General features: G+C 48.3%; 1 protein-coding gene across 1 annotated transcript in view; it reads right to left on the bottom strand.

Moving 5' to 3' along the window:
• Nucleotides 1-2668, bottom strand: part of LOC137306662 (histone-lysine N-methyltransferase SETDB1-like) — a 51524-nt gene extending 48856 nt beyond the window's left edge. Inside the window, 1 exon segment of the mRNA XM_067976008.1 lies at nt 2493-2668. Coding sequence (XP_067832109.1) covers nt 2493-2597 — 105 coding nt within the window. The 5' untranslated portion in view covers nt 2598-2668.
• Between the last annotated feature and the right edge of the window lie 12634 nt (nt 2669-15302).

Here is a 15302-nt window from a genome sequence, read left to right as displayed (position 1 = left end):
TTTCAGAATAAAGCAGGGGAAAGCTACTTCACCACACTGAAAAGGTTTAAATATTTTATATTCATACATCTGCAGGGTACCTCATGAGTTTAAATACTTTCGTCACAAGGCAGTCTCGGTCACAGCACCACTATGATAGATTATAATGAAAACACTGACATGTAAAAGGAGGGAAAGGGATAGGAGTAACTTAAGAAATCAGGCGCAAATGTAAAATAAGCAAACACCTATGGCAGTAGCTGAAGATGTTTAAACTTTAATTTAAATCAATACTGACACTGCATAATAGCTTTAACAGCTATCTTTATACCATCACATGTCACAGTAACTTCCTTTCTTTCTCTTCCCAGCTCCCTTGAAGATACTGGTTTGTTCAAGGCTGTACTGACAATCCTCCACTACCTTGACCATTCTTCATCTGTGAAACCTGGACAATAACGGCTGGCAGGCCCTTTGACCATGGAGGGCCCAATCACGACCTTTCCCCAACTCCCACATTTGCAACAGCAGTCACTGGATAGCAATCATCAGCGGGAACCCTCATCTGTTCAACACCTTCCCCAGCCCGGAAGCACCGAGGACAACTGTCGTAGCCCGAAGGCTGCTGCAGCTGAGATCAGTTAACTCAGTGGAGAACGAGAATTGAACTGGGAGGGGGGCCTTGCTAGTTTACACTTTCTAACAAGAGTCACTGGCTAGCAATCAGGAGCAGAAACCCGAGCTGTTCAGTCTCTTCCCTAGCATCAGCCGTGGCAGCCCTCTTGCTTCTGAATCAGAAGGTTGCGGGTTCAAGTCCCACTCCAGAGACTTGAGCACAAAACCTAGGCTGACACTTCCAGTGCTGTACTGAGGGAGTGCTGCACAGTTGGAGGTTCCCTCTTTCGGTTGAGGCATTAAACCGATGCCCCGTCTGCCCTCTCAGGTGGACGTATAACAGATCCCATAGCACTATTGGAAGAAAAGCAATAGTTATCCCTCAACCAACATCACTACTGTAAGGAGTCGCACAACACCAGGTTATAGTCCAACAGCTTTATTTGCTCCGAAAGCTTGTGATTTCAAATAAAGCTGTTGGACTATAACCTGGTGTTGTGCGACTCCTTACATTTGTCCACCCCAGTCCATCACCGGCATCTCCACATCATCAACATCACTACAACAGACTATCTGTTCATTATCACATTGCTGCCTGTGGGATCTTGCTGTGTGCAAATTGCCTGCCGCGCTTCCATTGCTACAGTGACTACACTTCCATAGTATTTCATTGGCGCTTTGGGACGTTGTATAAAGGCACGATATCAAATGCAAGCTCCTTCTTCCCCCTTTAGCCCGGGGGCAGTGAAGTCGACCGTCACAGCCCTGAGGCTGCTGCGGGCGAAGCTCAATTGACTCGGTAAGAGAACCAGAACTGCGATGGGGAGGGGAGGGACGGTGGGCAGTACCGGTCCGCCTGTGGCTCATTTTCACACTGGGCAACCCGCTTTACTGCAGGAGCTGCCAAGGACCATTCTCCTTATCTGATGGGTCATAAGAACATAAGAAATAGGAGCAGGAGTAGGCCAATCGGCCCCTCGAGCCTGCTCCGCCATTCAATAAGATCATGGCTGATCTGATCCTAACCTCAAATCTAAATTCATGTCCAATTTCCTGCTCGCTCCCCGTAACCCCTAATTCCCTTTAATTCTAGGAAACTGTTTTAAATTTATTTAATGATGTAGCTTCCTGGGGCAGCAAATTCCACAGACCTACTACCCTCTGAGTGAAGAAGTTTCTCCTCATCTCAGTTTTGAAAGAGCAGCCCCTTATTCTAAGATTATGCCCCCAAGTTCTAGTCTCACCCATCCTTGGGAACATCCTTACCGCATCCACCCGATCAAGCCCCTTCACAATCTTACAAGTTTCAATAAGATCGCCTCTCATTCTTCTGAACTCCAATGAGTAGAGTCCCAGTCTACTCAACCTCTCCTCATATGTCCGCCCCCTCATCCCCGGGATTAACCGAGTGAACCTTCTTTGCACTGCCTCGAGAGCAAGTATGTCTTTTCTTAAGTGTGGAGACCAAAGCTGTATGCAGTATTCCAGGTGCGGTCTCACCAATACCTTATATAACTGCAGCAATACCTCCTTGTTTTTATATTCTATCAACCCCTGAAACTCTTGTGTTTCTCTCTCTCCCCCCCCACAGAGGCTGCCTGACCTGCTGAGTGTTGTCAGCATTCTCTGCGCCCTTTAAATTATTCCACTCTGCTGATCCCACCCAACACAAACACACGAATAAAACTACAACTCCCAGCCTGCCTTGCGTGCCGCGCAGGCGCGCTGGCCGCCCGGGCTCCCCTCAATGTTGTGGGAATTTTGAAAACGCGCGAACGGCGCCCGCCCACCTCGCCGGCGGGAAGCAGCGGCCGGGCAAGGCTTCGACCGAATTCAAAAGAAAAGAGAGGGGGGAATAACTCCCTCCCCCCCCCCCCGCCCCCGACGGACCGACCCACCTTGTCACACGGGCAGGCTTCAGTTGCTCCCGATCGCAAGGCCGCTGCTGTGGTGATTTTATTTTTGGTGCAAAAAAAAGGATTTCCCCCCCAACTCCGGTTCATGGACCGCGTTGTAAGAAATGATCCATCGTCCGTTAACGGTGAGACTTATATAATTTTTAAATATTATAATTTTAAAGCGCTCACCCTTGTGGTGAAAAGGCGGTTTGTGCCTCGGAGCTGCACGCCAACCGAACCCCGCGACACCCTAACTCTGCCTGCGCAGCCAATCGCACGGCGTCGCCCCCCTGACTGACGTCGCGATCGGCCAATCGGGTGGCGGGCTGACGATGCCGCCCTCTGATTGACGTCGCCTGCCGCCAATGGGGTGGCTGGAGGGGGGGCGTTTCCCCCGCTCCTCCCGTTTGACGTCACGGAGCTGACACGTGTGGGAGGAGGCGGTTGCCGAACGTCTGATCGACAGGTGTTGCGGCCAATCAAGGGCTCGGTTCGCGTTCCCGTTCCACTGATTGGCCTTTTTTTTCAGCGTGAGCTTTCTGATGGACATCTCTTGCAGCCAGTCGGAGGACTTCCGTCCCGCCTTCTTGCTGATTGACGTTTAGGTCGACCAATTGAATTGCCTCAAGGGGGCCGAGCCATCGCGGACCGTCAATCACGTGGTAGAGAGGCGATAACGCCTTTATTCTGATGGACATCTATATCCACCAATTAGATAGTGGCAATGCGGCGATTTTTCAGATGGACAGCTCTCTCGGCCAATGGCAATTATAGTTTGAGTTCAAGAGGGCGGGTTCAACAGGTCAAGTTTGACTGGAAACAGGACAAGTGGGTAAAGCTGTTTAACAAAAGGCAAATGGGATCCTTGGCTTTGCAAACAGAGGCATGGAGTACAAAAGCAAGGAAGTTATAAACCTTTTATAAACCACTGGAATATTGGGTCCAATTCTGGGCACCGCACTTTAGGAAAGATGTCAAGGCCTTGGGGGAGATTTACCAGAATGGTACCAGGGATGAGGGACTTCAGTTATGTGGAGAGACTGGGGTTATTCTCCAGAGCAGAGAAGGCTAAGTGGAGATTTAATCGAGGCGTTCCAAATTATTTTGGGTTTTGACAGAGTAAATGAGGAGAAACTGTTTCCACTGGCAGGAGCGTCGGAAACCAGAGGACGTGAGAAATAGGAGTAGGCCCCTCGAGCCTGCTCCGCCATTCAATAAGATCACGGCTGATCTTCAACCTCAACTCCACTTTCCCGCCCCGATTCCCTTAGAGTCCAAAAATCTATTGATCTCAGTCTTGAATATACTCAATGACTGAGCATCCACAGCCCTCTATGATATAGAGCACTCCAAGGATTCACAACCCTCTGAGTGAAGAAATTTTTCCTCAACTTGGTCCTAAATGTCCGACCCCTTATCCTGAGACTATGCCCCCTCTAGTTCTAGACTCTCCAGCCAGGGAAAACAGCCTCTCAGCATCTACCCTGTCAAGCCCTCTTAAGAATTTTATACATTTCAATGAGATCACCTCTCATTCTTCTAAATTCCAGAGAATATAGACCCATTCTACTCGATCTCTCCTCGTTGGACAACCCCCTAATCCCACAAATCGATCTAGTGAACCTTTGTTGCACCCCCACTAAGGCAAGTATATCCTTCCTTAGATAAGGAGACCAAAACTGTACACAGTACTCCAGGTGTGGTCTCACCAGAACCCTATATAATTGCAGCAAGACCTCCTCACTCTTACACTCCAACCGCCTTGCAATAAGGACTAGCATACCATTTGCCTTCCTAATTGTTTGCTGTACCTGCATGTTAACTTTCTGTGATTCATGTACAAGAGTACAAAAATCTTTCTGACCACCAATATTTCTTAGTCTCTCACCTCTTAAAAAAATATTCTGCTTTTCTATTCTTCCTACCAAATTTCACATTTCCCCACATTATACTCCATTTGCCACCTTCTCACCCATTCCCTTTGCAGTCTATTTGCGTCCTCCTCACAGCTTACTTTCCCAAGAAATTGGCCAAAGAACCAGAGGGGGAGATGAGGAGAATTTTTTTTCCGCAGTGAGTTGTTACGATCTGGAATGCGCTGCCTGAAAGGGCGGTGGAAGCAGATTCAATAGTAACTTTCAAAAGGGAATTGGATAAATACTTGAAAAGGAAAAATTGAAAGAGCAGGGGGGAAGTGGGACTAATTGGATAGCTCTTTCTAAGAGCCAGCACAGGCACGATGGGCCGAATGGCCTCCTTCTGTGCTGTATGATTCTATTCTAAGATTGGTCGGACAGGTCAAATATCATTATATCATAGTCTGTTCCAGCACCCAAACAGGCCTTTGGCCTATCCTGTCTGCCCCATTGTTTTTATCTATATGAGCCACCTAGTCTGCTCACTCGCCATCCATCCATATATTTTTAGTATATTGCATTATAAATGCCAATGTAGATGTAATTAAACCCGCCCACCTCAGTGGAAGAGCTGTAGCGCCACCACTTGTGGGAGGGTTTAATTACAATAACTTGCATTTATATAGCGCCTTTAATGTAGTACAAGGCCCCAAGGCGCTTCACAGGAGCGATTATCAAACAAAGTTTGACCCTGCGCCACATAAGGAGATATTAGGACAGGTGACCAAAAGCTTGGTCAAAGAGGTAGCTTTTAAGGAGCGTCTTAAAGGAGGAGAGAGAGGCGGAGAGGCTCAAGGAGGGAATTCCAGAGCTTAGGGCCCAGGCAGCCGAAGGCATGGCCGCCAATGGTGGAACGATTAAAGTGGGGGACGTGCAAGAGTCCAGAATTGGAGGAGCGCAGAGATCTCGGAGGGTTGCAGGGCTGGAGGAGGTTACAGAGATAGCAACTTTCAAAAGGGAATTGGGTAAATACTCGATGGGGAGAAAATTGAGGGACTATGGGGAAAGAGTGGGACTAATTGGATCGCTCTTTCAAAGAGCCGGCACAGGCACGATGGGCCGAATGGCCTCCTTCTGTGCTGCGATTCTATGAACTCCATGCACACTCAGTCTAACTCCTAACTCTCTATTTCAGCCGGTTTATTCAGTGCGGCTGCGTGAACACACTTAGAACCCTCCCCGCCACACAAACTCTTTTACCAGAGTTCACAGAGAGGTCACCTCGTTCTGCTTTCCATTTTAAATCACGACTCCTTCCACATTTCTCCTCTCCCCTGCTTGCCTCAGTGGGAGACACTGCCAGCGGTTTCTGTTACCTTTGGGTACCTCAGCTGAGTGTCCCTCATTCATTTCTGAGGCTTGACATTGAGTCGTGGCAGGTACAGCACAGGAGGAGGCCGTTCGGCCCATCGTGCCTGTGCCGGCTCTTTGAAAGAGCTATCCAATTAGTCCCACTCGCCCTCTGCTCTTTCCCCATAGCCCTGCAAATGTTTTCCCTGCAAGTATTTATTCAATTGCCTTTTGATAGTTACTATTGAATGTGCTTTACAGATCATTACAACTTGCTGCGTTAAAAAATGTTTCCTCATGTCGCCTCTGGCTCTTTTGCCGATCACCTTAAATCTGTGCCCTCTGGTTACCGACCCTTCTACCACTGGAAACAGTTTCTCCTTATTTACTCTGTCAAAACCGTTCATGATTTTGAACACCTCTATCAAATCTCCCCTTAACTTTCTCTGCTCTAAGGAGAACAATCCCAGCTTCTCCAGTCTCTCCACATAACTGAAGTCCCTCATCCCTGGCACCATTCTAGTAAATCTCCTCTGCACCCTCTCCAAGGCCTTGACATCCTTCCTAAAGTGCGGTGCCCAGAATTGGACACAATACTCCAGCTGGGGCCCAACCAGTGTTTTATAAAGGTTTAGCATAACTTCCTTGCTTTTGTACTCTATGCCTCTGTTTATAAAGCCCAGGATCCCATATGCTTTTTTAACAGCCTTCTCAACTTGTCCTGCCACCTTCAAAGATTTGTGTACATCCACCCCCAGGTCTCTCTGTTCCTGCACCCCCTTTAGAATTGTACCATTTAGTTTATATTGCCTCTCCTCATTCTTCCTACCAAAATGTATCACTTCACACTTCTCTGCGTTAAATTTCATCTGCTGTGTGTCTGCCCATTTCACCAGTCTGTCTATGTCCTCCTGAAGTCTGTTACTATTCACCACATTGTTTACTATATTTCTGAATTTCCTGTCATCTGCAAACTTTGAAATTAGACCCTCTATATCCAAGTCCAGGTCATTAATATCAAAAAAAGCAGTGGTCCTAATACTGACCCCTGGGGAACCCCACTGGAGACTTCCCTCCAGTCTGAAAAACAACCGTTCACCACGACTCTCTGCTTCCTGTCCCTTGGCCAATTTTGTATCCACGCTGTCACTGTCCCTTTAATCCCATGGGCTTTAAATTTGCTAACAAGTCTATTATGTGGTACTTTTATCAAATGCTTTTTGAAAGTCCATATACACATCAACCGCACTCCCCTCATCAACCCTCTCCGTTACTTCATCAAAGAACTCAATCAACTTAGTCAAACATGATTTTCCTTTAACAAATCCGTGCTGACTTTCATTTATTCGTCCAGACTTTTTCAAGTGCCAATTAATTTTGTCCTGGATTATTGTCTCTAAAAGTTTCCCCACCACCGACGTTAGGCTGTCTGGCCTGTAATTGCCAGGTTTATCCCTCTCCCGACTTTTCGACTTTGAGTACTGCCAATCTTTTAAGTACCTCCTCTTTATTTATTATTATCCCATCCGATATTGTTACTACCTCCTCCTTTACTGCTACACTGACAGCATCCTCTTCTCCAGTGAGTCCCAGCAGCTGATCCTCCGCAGAGGGTAACACAGTCCAGTGGTTCCTCTCCTCACCCACTCTGTATCTGTTATTCTATATATAAACCCCACCGAACCCCTCGATTAGATTCCAGCCTGTAACTCACTCCCGGGTATCTGTTATTCTATATATAAACCCCCCGAACCCCTCGATTAGATTCCAGCCTGTAACTCACTCCCGGGTATCTGTTATTCTATATATAAACCCCCCCGAACCCCTCGATTAGATTCCAGCCTGAAACTCACTCCCGGGTATCTGTTATTCTATATATAAACCCCCTGAACCCCTCGATTAGATTCCAGCCTGTAACTCACTCCCGGGTATCTGTTATTCTATATATAAACCCCCCGAACCCCTCGATTAGATTCCAGCCTGTAACTCACTAGGGGTATCTGTTATTCTATATATAAACCCCCCAAACCCTTCGATTAGATTCCAGTCTGTAACTCACTCCCGGGTATCTGTTATTCTATATATAAACCCCCCAAACCCTTCGATTAGATTCCAGCCTGTAACTCACTCCCGGGTATCTGTTATTCTATATATAAACCCCCCAAACCCTTCGATTAGATTCCAGCCTGTAACTCACTCCCGGGTATCTGTTATTCTATATATAAACACCCCGAACCCCTCGATTAGATTCCAGCCTGTAACTCACTAGGGGTATCTGTTATTCTATATATAAACCCCCGAACCCCTCGATTAGATTCCAGCCTGTAACTCACTCCCGGGTATCTGTTATTCTATATATAAACCCCCCGAACCCCTCGATTAGATTCCAGCCTGTAACTCACTAGGGGTATCTGTTATTCTATATATAAACCCCCGAACCCCTCGATTAGATTCCAGTCTGTAACTCACTCCCGGGTATCTGTTATTCTATATATAAACCCCCCGAACCCCTCGATTAGATTCCAGCCTGTAACTCACTCCCGGGTATCTGTTATTCGATATATAAACCCCCCGAACCCCTCGATTAGATTCCAGCCTGTAACTCACTCCCGGGTATCTGTTATTCTATATATAAACCCCCCGAACCCCTCGATTAGATTCCAGCCTGTAACTCACTCCCGGGTATCTGTTATTCTATATATAAACCCCCCGAACCCCTCGATTAGATTCCAGCCTGTAACTCACTCCCGGGTATCTGTTATTCTATATATAAACCCCCCCAAACCCTTCGATTAGATTCCAGCCTGTAACTCACTCCCGGGTATCTGTTATTCTATATAAAAACCCCCCAAACCCTTCGATTAGATTCCAGCCTGTAACTCACTCCCGGGTATCTGTTATTCTATATATAAACACCCCGAACCCCTCGATTAGATTCCAGCCTGTAACTCACTAGGGGTATCTGTTATTCTATATATAAACCCCCGAACCCCTCGATTAGATTCCAGCCTGTAACTCACTCCCGGGTATCTGTTATTCTATATATAAACCCCCCGAACCCCTCGATTAGATTCCAGCCTGTAACTCACTAGGGGTATCTGTTATTCTATATATAAACCCCCGAACCCCTCGATTAGATTCCAGTCTGTAACTCACTCCCGGGTATCTGTTATTCTATATATAAACCCCCCGAACCCCTCGATTAGATTCCAGCCTGTAACTCACTCCCGGGTATCTGTTATTCGATATATAAACCCCCCGAACCCCTCGATTAGATTCCAGCCTGTAACTCACTCCCGGGTATCTGTTATTCTATATATAAACCCCCCGATCCCCTCGATTAGATTCCAGCCTGTAACTCACTCCCGGGTATCTGTTATTCTATATATAAACCCCCCGAACCCCTCGATTAGATTCCAGTCTGTAACTCACTCCCGGGTATCTGTTATTCTATATATAAACCCCCCGAACCCCTCGATTAGATTCCAGCCTGTAACTCACTCCCGGGTATCCGTTATTCTATATATAAACCCCCCCGAACCCCTCGATTAGATTCCAGCCTGTAACTCACTCCCGGGTATCTGTTATTCTATATATAAACCCCCCGAACCCCTCGATTAGATTCCAGCCTGTAACTCACTCCCGGGTATCTGTTATTCTATATATAAACCCCCCGAACCCCTCGATTAGATTCCAGCCTGTAACTCACTCCCGGGTATCCGTTATTCTATATATAAACCCCCCCGAACCCCTCGATTAGATTCCAGCCTGTAACTCACTCCCGGGTATCTGTTATTCTATATATAAACCCCCCGAACCCCTCGATTAGATTCCAGCCTGTAACTCACTAGGGGTATCTGTTATTCTATATATAAACCCCCGAACCCCTCGATTAGATTCCAGCCTGTAACTCACTAGGGGTATCTGTTATTCTATATATAAACCCCCCGAACCCCTCGATTAGATTCCAGCCTGTAACTCACTAGGGGTATCTGTTATTCTATATATAAACCCCCGAACCACTCGATTAGATTCCAGTCTGTAACTCACTCCCGGGTATCTGTTATTCTATATATAAACCCCCCGAACCCCTCGATTAGATTCCAGCCTGTAACTCACTCCCGGGTATCTGTTATTCAACATATAAACCCCCCCGAACCCCTCGATTAGATTCCAGCCTGTAACTCACTCCCGGGTATCTGTTATTCTATATATAAACCCCCCGAACCCCTCGATTAGATTCCAGCCTGTAACTCACTCCCGGGTATCTGTTATTCTATATATAAACCCCCCCGAACCCCTCGATTAGATTCCAGCCTGTAACTCACTCCCGGGTATCCGTTATCATATATATAAACCGCCCGAGACGGACACTGGACGCTGGGTATCTGTTATTTGGACTGATTCACCCTGAGGCGGTGATCCTATCTAAGTTTTGTGCCAGCAGTCAGTGCTCTCGATGGTACTGAGGCCTGACTAGAAGTTTTTGGCAGGATCCCTGGCAGATTTTGAGTGACGGGAACATACAGTTAGACGGAAATGAGACTATTAAGGCCCACCCACCCAGATACAGCGCGCGCACACACACACACACACACTGGCTCCCTCCCCACCTCCATCACCTCCCCATCCATGCCGTGTCCGCAGAGAGGCAAAACTCCAGAGGGAAACATAACACCATGCCAACTGATTGAGAAATTCCTCTCCACCCCTAAGGCAATCACCCAAGGCTCCGGGAGACATGAAAGCCCATTTCTCATGGTTATTCCATCTAACGAGCAACCTGCTCTCCCCTCAGAAACCTGCCAGGCTCCCCTTTAAAGGACGGCAGCCAATTCACCCTCCGTTTCAGTTCTCTGTCCTAGAGGGCGATGCCTCTCTGAGAAGGCGTCAGGCCGTGGCTCAGTCACCTCTGACACTTTCTCGCCTCTGAGTCAGAAAGTTGTGGGTTCAATTCCCCACTCCAGAGATTCAAGCCCGGGTTTAAGGCGATCGGCAAAAGAACCAGAGGCAAGATGAGGAAATATTTTTTTTGACGCAGCGAGTTGTTCTGATCTGGAATGCGCTGCCTGAAAGGGCGGTGGAAGCAGATTCAATAATAACTTTCAAAAGGGAATTGGATAAATACTTGAAAGGGAAAAAATTAGCAGGGCTGTGGGGAAAGAGCAGGGGGGAGTGGGACTAATTGGACAGCTCTTTCAAAGAGCCGGCACAGGCACGATGGGCCGAATGGCCTCTTTCTGTGTTGTAACAGATTATGATAATTCAGGCCGACACTCCCCAGTGCCGGTACTGAGGGAGCGCTGCACTGACGGAGGTGCCGTCTTTCGGATGAGACGTTAAACCGAGGGCCCCGTCTGCCCCTCTCAGGTGGACGTAAAAGATCCCACGGCCGCTATTGGAAGAAGAGCAGGGGGGAGTTCTCCCCGGTGTCCTGGGGCCAATATTTATCCCTCAAACAACACCGAAAAACGGATTATCTGGGTTTCTATCACATTGCTGTTTGTGGGATCTTGCTGTGCGTAAATTGGCTGCTGCGTTTCCTACATTACAACAGTGACTACACTTCAAAAAGTACTTCATTGGCTCTAAAGCACTTTGGGACGTCCTGAGGTCATGAAAGTCGCGATAGGAATGCAAGTTTTTTCCTTTCTTTAAAAGAAACACTTCCAGGCATCTATCCCGACTCTTTGCCACTGGAGGTTTGCTGGTACTTCATAAATAATAAAGTACTCTCAGTCCAGAATGTCCGTCCTTCATGTGTGAGCCCGGACAGTGTGTGTTTTCGGGCTGATCGACCATGGGGAGTTGCGTCACGGCAGCACTGAGCCTGTTCTTGCCTCACGTCCACAATTTTTCAGCGGGGGTAACGATCTGGAGCGGGCACTTTGCCTGATTTATCCCTCCCGCCCCCCCCCCCCCTCATCCAGCTGTGCTCAGGCCAGATGTGGCGTTCCCACTGCCACCTGGCTGTGAAGTGCTTTGGGACATCCTGAGGATCGTCTTACAAGCTGAACAATACACAGGAACAGCAAGTAGCTGAGAGTAGAGTATTTAAAATAAGTATCATCCAAAAATCTGCACACCCCCCCCCCACTGTATCCTAACTCGCACCGAGTCCCGTTCACCCATCACCCCCTGTGCTCGCTGATCTACATTGGCTCCCGGTCCGGGAACACCTCGATTTTAAAATTCTCATCCTTGTTTTCAAATCCCTCGCCCCCCCTCCCTATCCCTGTAACCTCCTCCAGCCCCTACAACCCTCCGAGATCTCTGCGCTTCTCCAATTCCGGCCTCTTGCGCATCCCCCGATTTCCATCGCTCCACCATTGGAGGCCGTGCCTTCAGCCGCCTGGGCCCTGAGCTCTGGAATTCCCTCCCTAAACCTCTCCGCCTCTCTCTCCTCCTTTAAGACGCTCCTTAAAACCTCCCTCTTTGACCAAGCTTTTGGTCACCTGTCCTAATATCTCCTCATGTGGCTCGGTGTCGAATTTTGTTTGATAAATGGCTCCCGTGAAGCGCCCTGGGGACGTTTTAATACGTTCGAGGCGCTATATAAATGCAAGTTGTTGTTGATAAGTGACGGAATAAACGGACGAAACAGACTTTCGTAGAGCTTCTCGGTGCAAAGATGTACGTGAATGATATCAGCGACGGACTTCGGATCTGTAGACAGCACTAAAGATGTGGAGAGACGTCCGCAGTATGTTCTGTACCAAAATCTCCCGGAAACAGAGCTGTCAGTCAACCAAGATCAGGGCGCAATGGAATAAACTATTGCTTCGAAAGATTGATGAGCAGAACTTCACCCTGGATCTGTTCATGCTTTGACCAAGTGAAAAGAAAGAACGAGCTTGCATTTATATAGCGCCTTTCACGACCTCAGGACGTCCCAATCGCAGTCAACGTTTGAGGTGTAGTCACTGTAGGGAAACGCGGCAGCCAATTTGCGCACAGCAAGATCCCACAAACGGCAACGTGGTAATGACCCAGATAATTAGTGAGCAAAAGCAGATGCGGGAAATCGGAAATAAAACCAGAGAACGCTGAGCAAAGTCAGGCCGCATCCGTGGAGAAAGAAACAAGTTTAACGTTTCCGGCCTTTCGTCAGAAATGGAAGAAGTTTAAAGATTTGACAGTCTTTAAGAGAAGGGAGGGGGGAGGAAAGAACAAAAGGGTGGAGGGCAGAAGTGATTAAATAACAAAAGGGATGATGGTGCGAGGCAAGGAGGGTGGGAATGGGACAGGTTAAGAGGCAAAAGATGGGTCCAGAGGAGGTGTAGATGGCGACAGCAGAACCATTACCAGCGCCTGCTGTCCGAGAAAATGGGAGCAGTGGTTCTGATCTGAAGTTATCGAAATCAGTGTTGAGTGCGGAAGGTCGTAAAGTGTCTGAACGCAAGATGAGGGGCTGCTCCTCGAGCTTCACTGGAGGCCGAGGACCGGGAGGTGGGAGTGGGACGGGGAATTAAAATGGCAGGTCAGGGTCGCGCTTGCGGAGGTGGTCAGCAAAGCCATCACCCAGTCTGGGTCTGGTCTCCCCAGTGTGGAGGAGAGCGCACCGTGAGCAGCAAATTTGCAATATAGTAAATTGAAAGAAGTGCAAGTGAATCGCTGTATCGCCTGGAAGGAGTGTTTGGTGCCCTCTGACCTCTCTGCCCTCGTGATGTGGAGATGCCGGTGATGGACTGGGGTGGACAAATGTAAGGAGTCGGACAACACCCAGGTTATAGTCCAACAGTTTTATTTGAAATCACAAGCTTTCGGAGGCTCAGGTTCACCTGACGACGGAGGAAGCCTCCGAAAGCTTGTGATTTCAAATAAAACTGTTGGACTATAACCTGGGTGTTGTCCGACTCCTTACTCTCTGTCCTCGGCCTCCAGTGAAGCTCGAGGAGCAGCCCCTCATCTTGCGTTCAGACACTTTACAACCTTCCGGACTCAACACTGATTTCAATAACTTCAGAACAGAACCACTGCTCACGTTTTTTCGGACAGAAGGTGCTGGTAATGGTTCCGCTGTTGCCTCTGAACCCATCTTTTGCTTCTTTACATGTCCCATTCCCACCTTCCTTGCCTTGCAGCATCGTCCCTTTTGTCATTTAATCACTCCTGCCCTCCACCCGATCACAGATCTTCTGTTTTGTTCTTTCCTCCCCTCCTCTTTGTCTCCCCCACCCCCCCCCCCGGGCCACCTTTGCCTGATTCTGTACTTGCTTAAAAAAAATTATTAGTGAGGTTGGTCGAGGGATAAATATTGGCGCAAGACACCGGGGAGAACTCCCCCTGTACTTCTTCCAATAGTGGCCTGAGAGGGGCAGACGGGGCCCTCGGTTTAACGTCTCATCCGAAAGACGGCGCCTCCGACAGTGCGGCGCTCCCTCAGTACCGGCACTGGGAGCGTCCGGCCTGGGTTATGGGCTCAAGTCTCTAGCGTGGGGACTCGAACCCACGAACGACTGACTCAGAAGCGAGACTGCTACCCACTGAGGCAGGGCTGATGCTTATGAATTAGTGCCTAAGGCAAAGCCTTTCTCTCCTGGCTGATTTACAGCTGAAACAATCTGCCCTTGTCCCCAAAGCCAACTCGTCGGCCAGCTGCCATTTTGAAATTGGGCGAGAAAAGATACCTTCCATTTTTACTCAAGCCTTTTGAAAACTGAACAGCGTAAAATACAGGCGCCTTCCATTCCTCATGCCATTTCATGCGCTAAATAGCACAGCCTTCTCTCGAAAGCTTGAGGAGCGAGTGTAGCTCACGGTGTGGCACTGAGCTTGAAACCAGGGCGCACTCTCGAGTTCGAGCCCCGGTTGGGGTTGGGCCTATTCCTGGAGGTGCCATCACGTGACCTCCTGCCTCCAACGCGCCCCCCGACACTTCCGCCATTGGCGTCCAGCGTCACGGTGCCCCGCCTTCCCGCAGCCAATCGGAAAGCAAATAGACTCTTCGATAGCCAAATGGATGGTTCTTGACCTGTCAGTCAAACAGCCTTTCATCCCTCATCTCCAATATTTTTGTCACAGATCAGCCATGAACTTATCGAATGGCGGAGCAGGCACGAGGGGCTGAATGGCCTACTCCTGCTCCTATGTTCCTAATTCCCAGAGACTCCAGGTCAATCCTGGAGGGTTGGCAACTCTATCTCCAGCCTGTGATGACTTAGTCGACTTCTTTGGGTTGCAGCAATACGCTTCTGGACAAGAGAGGCAATAACTTAGGCAGACTATGAGGCAGTTTGAGACGAAGAACGAGGAGAGGCAATATAAACTAAATGGTACAATTTTAAAGAGGGTGCAGGAACAGAGAGACCTGGGGGTGTATGTACACAAATCTTTGAAGGTGGCAGGACAAGTTGAGAAGGTTGTTAAAAAAAGCAAACGGGATCCTGGGCTTTATAAATAGAGGCACAGAGTACAAAAGCAAGGAAGTTATGTTAAACCTTTATAAAACACTGGTTAGGCCTCAACTTGAGTATTGTGTCCAATTCTGGGCACCGCACTTTAGGAAGGATGTCAAGGCCTTGGAGAGGGGGCAGAGGAGATTTACTAGAATGGTACCAGGGATGAGGGACTTCAGTTACGTGGAGAGACTGGAGAAGCTGGG

The sequence above is a fragment of the Heptranchias perlo genome, chromosome 44, assembly GCF_035084215.1.
Source record: "Heptranchias perlo isolate sHepPer1 chromosome 44, sHepPer1.hap1, whole genome shotgun sequence".
NCBI classification, from domain to species: Eukaryota; Metazoa; Chordata; class Chondrichthyes; order Hexanchiformes; family Hexanchidae; genus Heptranchias; species Heptranchias perlo.
This window is presented reverse-complemented; position numbering and strand designations above follow the sequence as displayed.